This window comes from Benincasa hispida, chromosome 5 (assembly GCF_027475165.1).
Source record: "Benincasa hispida cultivar pf3 chromosome 5, pf3_genome.v1.1, whole genome shotgun sequence".
Lineage (NCBI taxonomy): Eukaryota > Viridiplantae > Streptophyta > Magnoliopsida > Cucurbitales > Cucurbitaceae > Benincasa > Benincasa hispida.
In genome coordinates, this window is record NC_143482.1 from 48,415,884 (window position 1) to 48,431,466 (window position 15,583).

Genomic DNA, 15,583 nt, shown 5'->3' on the forward strand with positions numbered 1-15,583 from the left:
TAACTTGTTGACTAAATTCAACATAAGCCATCGAGTTGCAACTACTTATCACCCACAGACTAATGGGCAGGCAGAGATTTCTATCAGAGAAATCAAAACTATCTTGGAGAAGGTAGTTAATACTGCCAGGAGGGATTGGTCACCCAAGCTTGATGAAGCACTATGGGCTTAAAGGACTTCCTACAAAACACCAATTAGCATGTCTCCGTATGCCCTGGTCTTCAGAAAAGCTTGTCATCTGCCACTTGAGTTGGAACATAAGGCGATGTGGGCATGCAAGAAGCTGAAGTTTGATTTAGCCAGTGCGGGGAAAGTCCGAAAGCTGCAATTGAATCAGTTGGTCGAATGGCAAAGAGATGCCTATGAAAATGCTAAGATATATAAGGAGAAAATGAAGAAATGGCATGATGACCGCATAAACGACTGGACATTCACTGAAGGTCAGCAGGTATTATTATTCAACGCGCACTTGCGATTGTTCCCAGGAAAGTTGAAGTCTCGCTGGTCGGGACCATTCCGGATCAAGACAATCTTTCCTCACGATGCAGTGGAATTAACAACTTTAAATGGGAGCAACGCGTTCAAAGTCAATGGTCAGCGGATCAAGGCCTACTATGGGGGTGACTTCGATCGGCGCATGCACACCATTGACTTGGGCAAGTAGGATTAAACCACTTACAGGGAAAGCGATTGCAGTAAATCTAAGAACTTCTTTCAATCGGCCTTCCTATGTATGTTTACTTGGTTTATTTACCGCTTTCTTTTACCGTTTTCCTAATTCCGTAATTATTGTTTAGTAGGATTAGTCTTCAATGTTTTGGCAGCTTAATTTCGTATATGTTTCCATACTTTAAATATAATAGCGCCGGTCGTATAATTGTGTGAATGATGGGATGAATCATCGCAAGGACTTTTCGACATGCGTTTTGATGAATTATGAAAAGAGGAAAATAAATTGGTAGGTAATGAGAGGATGGGTATAGTAAGTGGAACCAAGAGAAGCTATGCATCTAGTAAACCCAAATGCATTGTGGTGAGGGGTGTGTTGCACACGTATATGTTCTTTGCCCGGCCTTAGTTAAATTCACTATGTTGAGGTATCCTCCAGAAATTTGTTTAGTTAAGGGGTGTGCTGCGGGGATGTATGCGTGTTGCCTGTTCTGGGCGAAAAATATATCTGCGTTTATTGGAGGCATGGTATGAATTTTAAATCACGCACCCTTCTGAATCGAATTTATAAGTTAATCAAATTCTTTGACTCTTGTACAGGCAATAGAAAATTTTGTAATGTGTTCATTTGTAATTTATTTGTATACTTTGTTAATAGTCAATACAATCAGAGTATATATTCACTCCACTTTTTGCCTATGCCTCTTTCTTTATCTTCCTGTGTTAATTTTTGTGACATTTTTAATCTTTTATTTTTACGATCTTCATTGTGTTACTATGATGTATTATATGTTTACACTTAGAAACATTTTCCATACTTAGTAAATTCTGATAAACACTTAGTTAATTATTAGTCTAGCATTACTTTACCTTTTATCTTTCAAAGTTCTGCTCAAACCTTCTTTTTGAAATTTTCTTCCAAGTATTTGTCTAGTCTACCCAAACAACGCAATGAGAACCTTGCTCATCTTTAAATTTGGGGGTGGGGAAGTTCTGAGCAGATGAGATCAGGAATGTGCAGTATTTAAGAAAATGCGTCCATTTTCATTCAAAAATATGTATATGTATATACATATATATATATATATATATATAATATTTTTATGCAAAATTCCAATGTCAGCGCAAGGGAAAATTTCAAAACTGTTCCCAACCTGATAAGAGTTTAGTTGAGAAATGAGCCTTCTCGTAGTTGGATGTTCGTATGACACCTGTAGGAACAAGCCAAAATGAAGGTGTGTTTCCAAGATCAACGCAGTATAACAAAAATAGAAAAATAAAAGAATGCAAGAGACAACTCCTCTAATCTTCATGAGTTGAAGTTGAAATTGGCACACAATCGTAGTTGGATGTTCGCATGACACCCGTGGGGACAAGCCAAAATGAAGAGTGTAACCATGACCAACAGTCTCTAAATAAAGAAATGACGTAAAATTTTTTGCTCACCGCATATAGATACATCAAGTTGTTTTGATAAAGAAGAGATAAACATTCTATTTTGAAAACTAGAAAAGCATCTTTGAGCAGAATTTTGTCATATAGAAGAATAAAGTAGGGCTTGCTAAGAATTAGCAAGGATAGAAGAAAATTGCAATGTCAAGTAATGTGCTTAAGTGTAACATTCAAAGTAATCAATAGTCACAAAAATATAGGTGAGGAACTGAGCATGATTGCCTTAGTAGAAGATATGCTTGAAGACAAGCATATCTAAATTTGGGGGTGTGATAACTTGTAGAAATACAAGTTATTTAAGCCACCTTATCTAGATATTGTAGTCAAAAGTTAGTACATATGCACCTATTGTATGAAAATTAGCCTAGTATTACAATAATTATAAATGTTTGCCATTACACCCACTAACACCATAAGGATGGAAGACAAGCCGAATTTTACTCTATTTTGCAGGAGACCAAGTCACCGCTTGCGCTCAAGGCTCACGAAAAGATGATCAACACATCTCTGTCACATTGCGCCTGTCAATCAACAATGAAGAGACGATTACCGCAATGACGGCGCAATGCGACAATCGGTCCAACGCTGTGTTTCAACCACATGCGATAATAAAAACAACACCGCATGCGAACCTAAAATCGAAAGATGTAGCTGAGCAACGCAAAAGCGGAGGATTGAGACACGTGTACAACTAACGGTTGTGCAGAATTGATGGTCTGGTTGCATAATAGAAGGAATAATATCCCTCCATCTTCGAAAATACCATAACAATCAAGTGGGGCCCACAAGGCCAGAGTCAAAGATCTGCACCTATAAATACCCCATTGATTTCAGAGAAAAAGTATGCTACTTGAGATGGGGCTAAGTGCTGCTAGAGTATAGAGAAAAGGCTGAGCTGAGTGCTTAAGAGAAGAAATCTGGGAAGAAGACGAGATAAGGCTGAGAGGTGAATCTCAGATCTAACCTGCCAAACACTCGATTGGAAGCTCTGTGCAAAGAACTCAGATACCGGTGGAGCAAGCCTGAGAGGGAAGCTCTTCCTACCATCAAATCCATCCTATTCGGCAAGCAGATCTCTATCAAATCTGTGCCAAGACATTGGCACTTGTTTGTATCTGTTTTATCTCTTTCATCGTTGTATTTCATGTTTCCTTTATCTCTTCATTCACACACCATGTATCAAGCGCTTAATAGAGATATTAAATGTTTTGATAGCTTTCATTTACCATTTTCTATCTATTTCCGTTCACCCGTCAATCACTTTCTTCATGATGTTTTCTTAATACCTTGATGAGCGATATGAATTAACCAAGTACTTAGTCTGCATTAAAGATATAAAATGCGTTTAGCTAAGGCATGCTAGACGGCGTCTTCATCTGTAAGAACAAAAGTGAAGATGTCATTCTGATTTGTCGAGAGAAGGTCAGAAGAATGCGTTAACTAAAGCGAGTAGTACTTCCAAACATGGAAGCAACCTTGCGTTCATTACGTTAGTCTCTGTTTCACCACAGACATGTGAGAGCGCGGTCGATCACTGAGAAGTGTACGCCAAGAGAAGAGCAGAACAGTATTTGTGGCTTCAGTGCAATTAATAACTTGTGTTGTTTATATTATTTGTCTTTCTCTTTCTATTCTGTTCATAAGACTTGTCGTCGCATCCCATGTCTTTGCATAACTTTCATAGCCAGCCTGGACCCTAGCATCTTATATATGAAGCTTGTATCTTGTATCATCTAGCTTAGGTTTACTGTATTTTTTTATTATTATCGCAACTTTACTGCTTTCCTTTATTTTATTGCAATTTATATACTTGTACAAAACATTTTTAAAGATTGAAAACCTGGTCGCATATATCATGAATGTACCACAATAACCTAAACCAGTCCCCGTGTTCGACCTCGGATCACACCGTGAAACTTGTGGTGGAATTACACTTGGTTCCATCGTAAGGAAACTACATCCCCAATTAACGCGTATTTAGAAGTAGTATCGCATCATTATGAGCATAGAACATCATACATTCTTAGCATCCTATCCCAAGTCACAACATGTAGCGTTGATGCCCATCGTGTAGCGCATCATGGCTATCGTCTAGCGCATCATCGCTATCGCCTAGCGCATCATCGTATAGCGCTAACATCCATCGCATAGCACTATCGTTTAGTGCCTCACCGTTCCGCACGATCACCTACCACATCGCTTAGCTCCACACATTTTCCATACGATCGTCTAGTGCTCGCCTACACGATCGTCTACCTCATCGTGTAGAGTTGCTCACTTACTATACGATCGTATACCCCATAGTGTAGCGCTGCTCATTTGCTACACGATCGTCTACCTCATTGTGTAGCACTATTTATTTACTACACGATCAACCGGCGCGCGAAACTTCAACGCAAACCTCCACACTTAGCCAATTTTTTGAGCCTTCTATTTAAGCTAGTCTTAGTGGTGCTATCTCCCACGATGATCTCAACCTTGCATTACATTGTCGCATCTTGGTCACCATCACAAGATAATTGCAAGTCTTCTTAGCCGAGTGCCCTTACATACAGCCCTTGCGTCGAACTAACCTTAACTGTGTTAATTCTAATCTCAAATGGCACCCTATTGGCATACCATGTCCATGACCGAACACCACCCATTGGCGCATCCTTGCGTCAATTTATCTCCATTTAACCTCAAAAGGCTACTTGCCCAAACCCTTTTGATCTACTCTCTATACAAACCCCCTTTGACCAAGACTCGTTTCCCTATCTTAACCCAATATAGTCTAGGTTAAGGGTTAGGGTCTTACATGCACCCTATGTCCCTAGCTATCTATCCAGTCTTACCCCTGAAATGAAAGTCATATTGAGCCGGTGCTGTTGAGCCAACCCTCACCTATGCAAATCTAAGGGCAATCCCGAATAAACAGGAGTTCATAGTTAGCTCAGGATTAAGGTCAAGTTACCTAGGTCATCGCTTTGAAATACTCAGTCTTAAACAGTAAATGACGTTATAAAGTAAGAGTGACTTATTTCGTGGTCCAATCTTGTACAAACTCTTTTGCACAAGGACACCCCCACTTCTCATGTCCAACATGAATGAATTAGGATCACTTCGTTTGTAGCACTTTACAACTCCTTGTAACAACTACAGAGAAGGTCGTATCAAATAGTGTTACCAGAATAAGGTACCCAACCTTATCCATGTACTATAGATCATTTTGATTATTTACTCGAACCTGATCCACCTTTATGTCTCCACATAAAGTTCAAGTACTCATTCAATAGTCAATGGACTTTTAGGTTTATTGGATTTCTATTCAAGCAATAGATCTATTCAATAACACCTATATTGAATTTTCAGAATAAGCTTCATTGTTTACATACCACGAGTTTTAAGGCATAAAACCCAACAGAATGTGCGTGCCAGGGAGGCTATGAGTATTTCATCAGTTTTGCTGATGATTACCCTAGGTATGGTACGTTCATTTGAAGCAACGAAAGTCTGAATCCTTTAAAAAATTTAGATAGTTCAAGGCTGAAGTTGAAAATGCATTGGATAGACAGATTAAGACACTTCAATCGGATCGAGGTGGAGAGTTTTTTTATCCGAGGTTCCAGGACAATTTGATAAAACATGGAATCGTTTCCCAACTCTCGACGTCGGGTACACCTCAACAGAATAGTGTAACAGAGAGGAGAAACAGAACCTTGTTGGACATGGTTCATTCGATGATGAGTTATACTTCCTTACCGGACTCGTTTTAGGGTTTTGCAGTGGAAACTAAAGTGTATATACTCAACTGTGTTCCTTCCAAGAGTGTTGCGAGAACACCTCTAGAATTGTGGAATGGGCGTAAAGCTAGTTTACGTCACTTCTGCATATGGGGTTGCCCAGCACATGTGCTTAAGGCTAATTCGAAGAAATTGGAACCACAGTCGAGGTTGTTCCTTTTTGTAGGCTCCCAAAGGTACACGAGGGGGTTACTTTTATGATCCATCGGAAAACTGAGTGTTTGTTTCTACAAATGCTACTTTTCTGGAGGAGGATCATATTGGGGAGCATAGGGCATGTAAGAAGGTCATGTTACGTGAGCTTTCCAATGAAACTACTGAAATTTCAACTAGAGTTTTTGAAAGGCCTGCTTCATCGGCAAGAGTTGTTGATGATAGTTCATCTGGTAGGTCGGTTCCACCTCAAGAGTTGAGGAAACCTCGACACAATGGGTGAAAGAGTTAAATAACATGCAGCGGAAGTATCAAGGATCCATAAGCATTTAAATTCACTAAGTTTGGCAGAAACTAAAGCATGCTTTTCTAAAAAGAGGTTTGTAAGATCATACCTTAAAACTCTCCAAGAATCCGAATGTACAGCAGCAGTCTTCACATGAAATCATCGTGAACCACCTCAAAATCTTCCCTACTATTCTCTTGGAGCTTTAGATAGAGTTGTGGGACTCAAGAATAGCTTGAATAGGTGATGAACAGTGAAGAACACACAGCAGTCCAATGGAAGAACACTTTCTTCTAACAGAGATTTTCTCTCAAAATTTCTGCATTAGTTCTTCTCAAATGACTCCAAACTTTGTTATTTATTGCCGATGAACATGCAAAGAAATTAATTGCATGGCTTGCAGCTCATGCTTGGTGAATTAATGAAGAAAATTTAATGGCTTCTGTGTGAGCATGGAGATGAAGATAATGGAAAAAATGCATTCTCCATTTTGTATTTGGCATGCAAAATCCGATTTTCATTTTTCTTTTAAAAACACAAAATGATTTCAAAACCATTTTGATTAATAAAATTAAAAAATAAATTTCATAAATTAATTTAAAATAATAATTAATTTAATATCAAATATTAAATTAATTTTTGCACAGTAATCATCTTCATATATTTAAATCATATTTAAATATATATTCTCCTGTTCCATTTAATTTGAACGTTTCAAATTAATTTCTCAAGCTACTCTAAAGCTTATCCATTTATGAGCTAGTAGGGGGACCTTGCAAACTGATGTGTTGTTTTATGCGATGAAATTATGAAAGGAATTGCAGTGATGGAAATGTGTTGTGCAACAAGTTTTCTTAGCAAAATCCAAGTATAAATCCTACTGAGTTTCCTGGTAAGTCCAGGGTCGAATTCAGGAACTAAGAAAAACAATATGCGGTGAAAATTTTTAAGATGACTTTGCGGTAACAAATAAATTAATGATTGGTTGGTTTGTGGTTTGCGGTATAAAACCGTTAATTGGTTATAACTAATGGACACAGAAATATATTTGTAGTGCAAAGAGTACAACTGCCGGTCTTTAGTGGAGTGACTGATAGTTAATGAATGTTGATTAATTTAGTTTAAAGAGTTTAATTAATTAATCAATTACCATTGGAACTTCAATCTATAGGTCTATAAGGTCTCCTTAATAGCTCAATTGGGATTAATGGGAATCGAATTAATTTTGGATTAATTTGAATAGTTCAAATTAATATAGGGAATTAATTATATATGATATAATTAATATAAAATTAGTTATACGTGATATAATTAATATAATACACATTATTGAAGGAATTTGTATTGAAAGAGATCCATAAGCGGAAATGGATCGTCCAAATTCCATTAACTATTGAAAACATAATTCACAGCAAACATACAATTAAATATGTATTTACAATAAATTACAACATGTTTGATACAAGAAAAAGGGTTCAAGATACATTACCCTTGAAGAACATTTCTCTTCACGTAACCCTCAAAAAATCACGAGCCTCGAACAGAAACAGCAACTCTTAAAGACCTTCTTCAACAACTTTTTGAACCAAAACGGTGTAGACACTACCACAATGAGCCTTTGGTATTCTTGGGGTGAGAACCAAAGAGTGGTGGGCTCTGTCTATTTTGGTTAGGAAGGATATTTTGGATGTGGAGGAAGAAGATTGAAAGAGCACATAGAACTTTTCTGCAACTCTCAATCGTTTAGCAATTCGTAGAGGAAGAAGAGAAAACAAATTTTCTTTTATTCCTCTTGCCATAAAATTGATAACTACCCACTAAGGTGGCTAGAGAGAAAATAGAGGAAGTTATTATTCAAAATAATAAAATAATATAAATAAATATGTAACTAACTTATCATATTATATTTATATTAAATTATATGTTATAATTAAATATAACATATAACCTATAGTTTTAATATTGTATCACATACAATATAAACTATAGTTTCTTTTCTCTATTTTATGACATTTAATATAAATCACATTTATATTAAATTTAACAACTATGAATCACATTCACAGAAAATATATTTGAATCTCATTCAAATATTTATCTTCTCCCATGAAACTATAATATATCAAATACAATATGACAATTATATCATATATAATTGAAACAATTTAATTATATCAAATATAATTAAATCTCTTTTATTAATTTGAACAATTCAAGTTAACCCAAAAACTGATTCTCAACTAAATCCTTTTGAGCTACCAAGGAGACCTTATGGACCTGTAGCTTGAAGCTCCAACGATATATGAATAATTAATTAAACTCTTTAATTACATTATCCACCATCCCTTAACTGTTGGGCACTCCACTAAATACCGACAGTTGCACTCTTCGCATTACATATATATTTCTGTGTCCATTGGATATATCAATCAACAATACGATGACCCTTCACAAATTGCTGGTAAGTACAATTGGGCCAAATTACTGTTTTACTCCTGTAGTTACATCTAACTCCTTAAGTACCACTGATTTCTCTAATGAATAATAGATCATAGTCCTACTATAACTAAACCCCTCTCGGACCAAAAGAGGATGTGGCGCCACATTGTTCAAGGCCTGGAGTCGGTCCTTAAGGGAGCAATTTATCTACTTACCCGTACTTCGGGGAATGTGTGAATTCCATCTTGCATAGCTGTGTTCCAAGCTCCCTAATCAGACGAATCCCCAAAATGGTAGGCTTGTTGAGCCAGTGATCTAGCCACTCTCACCCATATAAATCAAAGGACTGCCCTCATAGGTAGGAGTTCACAACTCACTCAAGATTTAGGTCATGTTACCTATGATCATCCTAGTGAAATGAAAGTCTCTACTATGAACGGTGTTATATAATGAGACTAAACATTTCGTGGTTCGGTCTTATACAAACTCCTTTGTATAGAATAATCCCGCTCGCATGTTTAATACATGAATGATCAGGATCAGATCATTTGTAGCACTTTACAACAATTGTAACACCTACAATGCAGTTCATACTCGTAGTGTCACCAGGATAAGGTATACAACCTCATCCATCTACTACAGACCATTTAGGTTATCACTTAAACATGATCCATCTGTATGTCTCCACATACATGTTTAAGTTACAACGATAACCTTGGATGCTAGTTTATTGGTTTATGGTTAATGCAACTAAAATATCATATACTTTATAGACAAAGTGAATAAAATATCGTATATTATTAATCACATAAGAGTTTGTTCATACAATGTTTACAAACTATAGGACCCTACGAGATTTAGGACATCAACCCTAACAATTATAATATAAAGTTTTTATTTGAGAGAAATCAAATATATGAATATGATTCAAATACTAATTATATAAATGTATTGATCTAAATACTATAGGTTAAAGAGAATGTTAAACTATAGGTTATATTATATGTGATATAATATAAACTATATATTACATGTCATATTAGATATAACATATAGTTTTAATATATGATATTTATAATAAATTAGTTACTATTATTGTTGTTGTTGTTATTATTATTTATTAATTAATTAATTTTAAATTGATTTTTAAAATTAATTGGAGGTCCCCTTAATTCTCTCATTAAACGTGGGAGGTGGGGAAGTTTCTCCTGGGATATTATTCTTCTTCCTTCATTGGAACATAGATGACAGACACAAGCTTTCCTAGAAAACTTCTCTGCAAACTTTTCCTCTCAACAAAATATTCCTTCCCTGCAAAAAATTAAATCGAAGTCCACAACTTTCGACGATTCTCACCCTTCGAGAATACCAAGGTTTCGTAATGGTGGTGTCTGAATTGGGTTTTTGCTTCTTGTATTTTTTTTTTTTTTTTTTTTTGGCGTTGGTGGGTTCATGTTCGAATTGTTCGTGATCGAAGAGGATTTGGCGAAGAGAATCGTCTTCAAGGGTAAATGGTTCTAAATCCCTTATTTACTCTTAAAATTTTGTATATCATGCTTAATTGGAATGTATTCCATGTTTTCGTCTTCTGTCAATTTGTGAGTTTCTATAAAATTAAAAATTGGGCTACGATCCACTTCTGCATTGGGTGTTGACACATCCTTTATGAACTCCACAAAAATATGAACTCTGGATATCTTATCTCAACTCAACACCCCAAACAGCCCCTAAATATTAATTACACAATACTAAATCTATGTAAGCAATCGAAATCATTCTTCAAAGGTATGCTGAAAACACCCACAACCACTCTCTACTACTTCACTCACCTCAACTCTCTAGTAACTTGAGCATCGAAGTGTTAGTGGCTGACACCTTATCGGTGTTCATTTTCAAGAGACTTGGATTATTTTTCCACTAAATTAAATAATAAATTTAATAGTTGATCCATTTTCAACATCAACATAAACATTTGAATAAACTTACCGAGAATATTGTTTATAAACTCAATTAATTTTTAAAAATCAAAAAACAAAATTTCAGTAGTCATCAACCTAGACTTAAAATATTGGAATTAAATAGGTACGTTGTAAAGTTTATTTAATTAAAGAATTATTTATTAAATATACCAAATACACTTCTCTAAGAAATTCACAGTGAAGTTTATTTCGTTTAAAAAAACATATTTAGTAAACATACCAAATATACTAACTTTTCTAAGAAATCCACGAAACCTTTGGTGAGGAAAGAAAGAGAGATTAGAAAACACACAAGAAGGAGATGAGTACAAATAAGAGCCAACATGGAACCTAAGAATATGAGTTAAAAAAAAGGAAAATTTTAATATAACAATAAAATTATTATATAGGCAAAAGAAAAATGGTTGTTTTTAATTATAGTAAAGTGAGTCTACTTATTTATAAATGTAGCAAAATATCATTGTTTAAATATTGATAGATGTCTATCATTGATTGATAATAATATTTTGCTATATTTAAAAGAGGCATTTTTAAATATAAAAAAAAATATTTAAAAATATTTATACTTTATAGTAAAAAGTTCCAAAAGTACAAAGCACTTTTTGATCTTTTTGCTATAAAATGTTAATATTTTTGAATTTTTTCTATTTATAAGAAATTTTCTATTTAAAAAAATTTTTAACAATTTTGTAATTTAAACAATTACCAAAAAAAAAAAAAAAAACAGAGATTAAACTTATTAACTAGTCATTTGAGATAATATGTCATTTCATTTGTATATGATATTATATCGATGTTGAAAATTTTAATTCATAAGAATATGCATAAAAAACGTCCATTTTAAAATTCGACCCTAGTTGTATAAAACAAACACATTTAAAACCAAATATGTCGATAGATATTTTAGTTCATGTTTAAGGCTTATGTGGTATTTTGATTTTAAATCATTGAAGATATATTTCATAATGACTTTAAATATAATAAAAATAATTTTAACCCTTTTATAATTATTCTCAAATTCTACAATTAGTTAAAATTGACATTGAAATGGATCAAGAAAAATTAAACATTAGTTATAAATGTAATCTCGAATTTGTAACTTGTGATTATTTCTTCTAAATATTCTATTTTGTATCTAATGATCATTAGCTTTTAATTTTTCATAGTATTTGACAAATTCAAAAATTTAAATTGTTATATATAAAATATCAATGATTATTAAACTCGAGTTTGGAGTATCCCACTTCGATGTTGGCAAATAATAATAATATCATAAATTTTAAAAATATTCAAAAGCTCAAGGGTATATTGGTAATTTAACGAAATAAAATACAATTAATTCAAAGAAACCAACCAAGCTTACTGTTAGAATAAAAAATGACAATTTTCGTAGAGGACCACTCCTTTTATAGTCCACATTCTTACTTTTCAACCATCTTCAAACTTCAAACCTTATCCGGCAACCAAATATGGGCGGCCGGAAAGATGTCGTTTCTGAAACTTCCGGTCTCCATTTTCCGTTAATTGAATCAGTCGACAAACCCAAAACAAACAGATTTTCTTTTCTATGTGCAATCATCGCTTCCATGTCTTCCGTCTTGCTAGGTTACGGTCAGAAGTCTTACTTCCTTCCTTTCGATTCTTCATCTCTGTTTTCATCCCCTTGATTTCTGGAAAATTTTTTGTGTATTCAAACAGATATCGGTGTAATGAGTGGGGCGGCGATCTACATTCAAGAAGATTTCGAGATTTCTGATGTGAAAGTGGAAATCCTGGTCGGAATCATCAGTCTCTACGCAACTATTGGAGCCGCCGCCGCCGGCAGAACCTCCGATTGGATCGGCCGCCGCTACACCATGGCTCTTGCCGCCGTATTCTTCCTCGTCGGAGCCATACTCATGGGGTTCGCCCCTAACTACGGCCTCCTCATGGCCGGCAGATTCGTTGCCGGAATCGGTATTGGATACGCTTCGGTTATTGCCTCTGTTTACACCGCCGAGGTTTCTCCGGCATCCTCCCGCGGCTGCCTTTCTTCTTTTCCAGAGGTCCGCCGTTTGATTTATCTTTCAATTGAAATTAGGGCTCATTAGTCTTCTTCTTAGATCTAGATTTGAATGTTCCTTCGCAAAACTGAAGCTATGTTTGGGGATTTTGTTGCAGGTGTTTCTTAATGTTGGTATCTTACTCGGATACGTTTCGAATTACGCATTCTCCAAGCTTCCAATTCGATTAGGATGGCGATTTATGCTTGGAATCGGATTAATTCCGTCGGTGTTCTTAGTCGCCGTTGTGATTCTCGTAATGCCAGAATCTCCACGGTGGCTTGTAATGCAAGGCCGTCTCGGCGAAGCCAAACAAGTCCTCATTAGAACCTCAGATTCCATCGAAGAATCTGTACAACGCCTCGCCGAAATCAAGAATGCCGTCGGAATTTCAGCGAGTTGCAAAGATGACGTCATTCAAATCCCAAAACAGATCACCCACGGCAGTGGCGTATGGAAAGAGCTCTTCCTTCACCCAACGCCAGCCGTCCGCCACATCTTGATAACCGTCCTCGGCGTGCATTTCTTCCAGGAAGCCTCCGGTATGAATGCCGTCGTTTTATACAGCCCTAGAATCTTCGAGAAGGCTGGAATCTCATCCTCCGACCATAAGCTTCTCGCTACGGTGGCCGTTGGCATCACAAAAACTGTCTTCATCTTGGTTGCCACCGTCCTCTTCGACCGAGTCGGACGACGGCCATTGATTCTGACAAGCATCGGCGGAATGATAATATCCCTAACGACATTAGGGGTTGGGTTGAAGATTATAGCGCGGTCGCACGAGTATGGCACGTGGCTGGTGGGATTTTGCGTAGCTATGGTGTTAACTGACGTGGCATTTTTCTCGATGGGTATTGGGCCAATGAGTTACGTCAGCTCAGAGTTATTTCCATTGAAGCTACGTGCTCAAGGGGTGAGTGTGGGGATGATCTTAAATAATGTGACGGGTGGAATTGTGTCAATGACATTTTTGTCCCTGTACCGTGCGATTACGATTAGCGGTGCGTTTTTTCTCTATGCTGGCATTGCAACGGTAGGTTGGGTGTTCTTTTATGTGGTCTTTCCGGAAACACGTGGGAAGAATTTGGAGCATGTTGAGAGGCTTTTTGGTAATTTGCTGTGGAAATTCTCTGTTAAGAAGGCTGATATATTAGATGACGTGGAAAATAGTGGAAATGCTTAGGATTTAAGGGTTTTTTTTAAAAAAATTATTTTTCCTAAATACCAAATTTACAGTTTATTTAAATGTTTTGATTTATGCTTCTGTCTAATATTTGTAATGTTGTATCACAAACTAATTGTGTCTCATAATATATTTCAACCTGTTATGTAATAAAGAAATAGAATCTTATTTAAATTGATACAAAAAATATGAAGACTAAATTCACAGTGTTTTCTAGTGCTTATTTGTAATAATCAAAATTGTTACTTTTAAAACTTTTTGAGATACAATGAAACTATTAAAGTATAGCTTATATATTTTCTCTCTATATAGGTTCATGGTAGGTTTGAATTTCAATTTTTATAGGTGTATTATGTTTTAGAATAAATTATTTTCAAAATCATCTTAGGTTAAAAAGCTCTACAAATGTGACATATATAGAGTCGGGTCAAACCTAGATAATAATATCTGTAGGTTGAAATTTATGTTGTATAAATATAAAAAATGGGTAAAAATATACTTTTGGTCTATGAAGTTTAGAGTACTTGTGTCAATGTGGTCTATGAGGTTTTAAAATAAATACTTTAGTCCGTGACATTTAGTAAATATTTCTAATTGGTCCTTGAACCATTAGTTGACTAACAAAAAGTGATGTAGAGGTTAGTGAACATACAATTTTGCATCTTAGATCTTTGACATGTTAAAGAGATTGAAATTAATTGATTTACTAGATACAATAATCAATTTTGTATCTAAAGAATCATTGAGGTTTGAAAAATTCCTAATAGGTCAAGAATCTATTAGACAAAAATTTAATAATTTGAGAACCTATTAAATACAACATTGAAAGTTGAAATATATATTAGATACTTTTTAAAGATCAAATATCTAGTAGACAAAAACTGAAAATTCAAAGACTTATTAGACACTAATGTATGGGCATTTTGGGCATTTCGGGAATATTCCGTAATTTTCATTTGTACTAATTTACAATTTTAATTTGTTTTCTTTTTAGTTTAGGTATGAAAACACTCTTCCCCTTCGGGTCTATTTAAAGGAAATTTAGGGTTAGAATTAGTTGGGTAGTTAGGTAGGTGTGAGACAACCTTTTCCCTTTGGGTCTATTTAAAAGGATCATTGTCTACATTTCTCTATAATCAATAATACTCTACTTCAAGATTTTCTCTAAGATTTGAGTCTACACCAAAACTGGTATCAGAGCAGACATGAAGTTAGGCCTGATGACTAAAAAAAATTCTAGCAAACCCACTGATTCTTCCCTTCCCACTGATGTGGAAGTATCCAACCTCCAATCCATGGACCCTCGGATGAACCAAGTTGAAGACACCATAGAACCTTGATCAATAACTTTATTGTGATGCAAACTTCCATGGTTGAGATGCTGAGGCCAAAACAGAGATTCAAGAAAAAGAAGAAGGAAGTCAATAACAACAAGAAAATAGAGGACTTCTACACCAAACTGAGACTAGGGGACCTCAATTGCACCAAGAATTCAGAGGTAACCACTAAAGAAGAAGAGCTTTTCGTGAACAGAACTGTGCTCCTCAAAATTTTGCCCCCTTCAAGAATTCAAGAACATCCAAGAATCCCTCCAAGAT

The 15,583-nt window shown here is 35.4% G+C and overlaps 1 protein-coding gene across 2 annotated transcripts; it reads left to right on the top strand.

Moving 5' to 3' along the window:
- The first annotated feature begins 12,124 nt into the window (after positions 1–12,124).
- On the top strand, positions 12,125–14,279 carry LOC120078601 (polyol transporter 5-like). Of its 2 annotated transcripts, none has more exons than XM_039032885.2 (3): positions 12,125–12,371; positions 12,459–12,805; positions 12,921–14,279. In XM_039032885.2, the coding sequence occupies exons 1-3, from the start codon at positions 12,230–12,232 to the stop codon at positions 13,983–13,985; spliced, it is 1,554 nt and encodes a 517-aa protein (XP_038888813.1). In that variant the 5' UTR covers positions 12,125–12,229; the 3' UTR covers positions 13,986–14,279. The 2 variants fall into 2 exon arrangements, with proteins under 2 accessions (XP_038888813.1, XP_038888814.1); XM_039032886.2 differs by having other exon boundaries at positions 12,125–12,365.
- Positions 14,280–15,583: the final 1,304 nt, after the last annotated feature.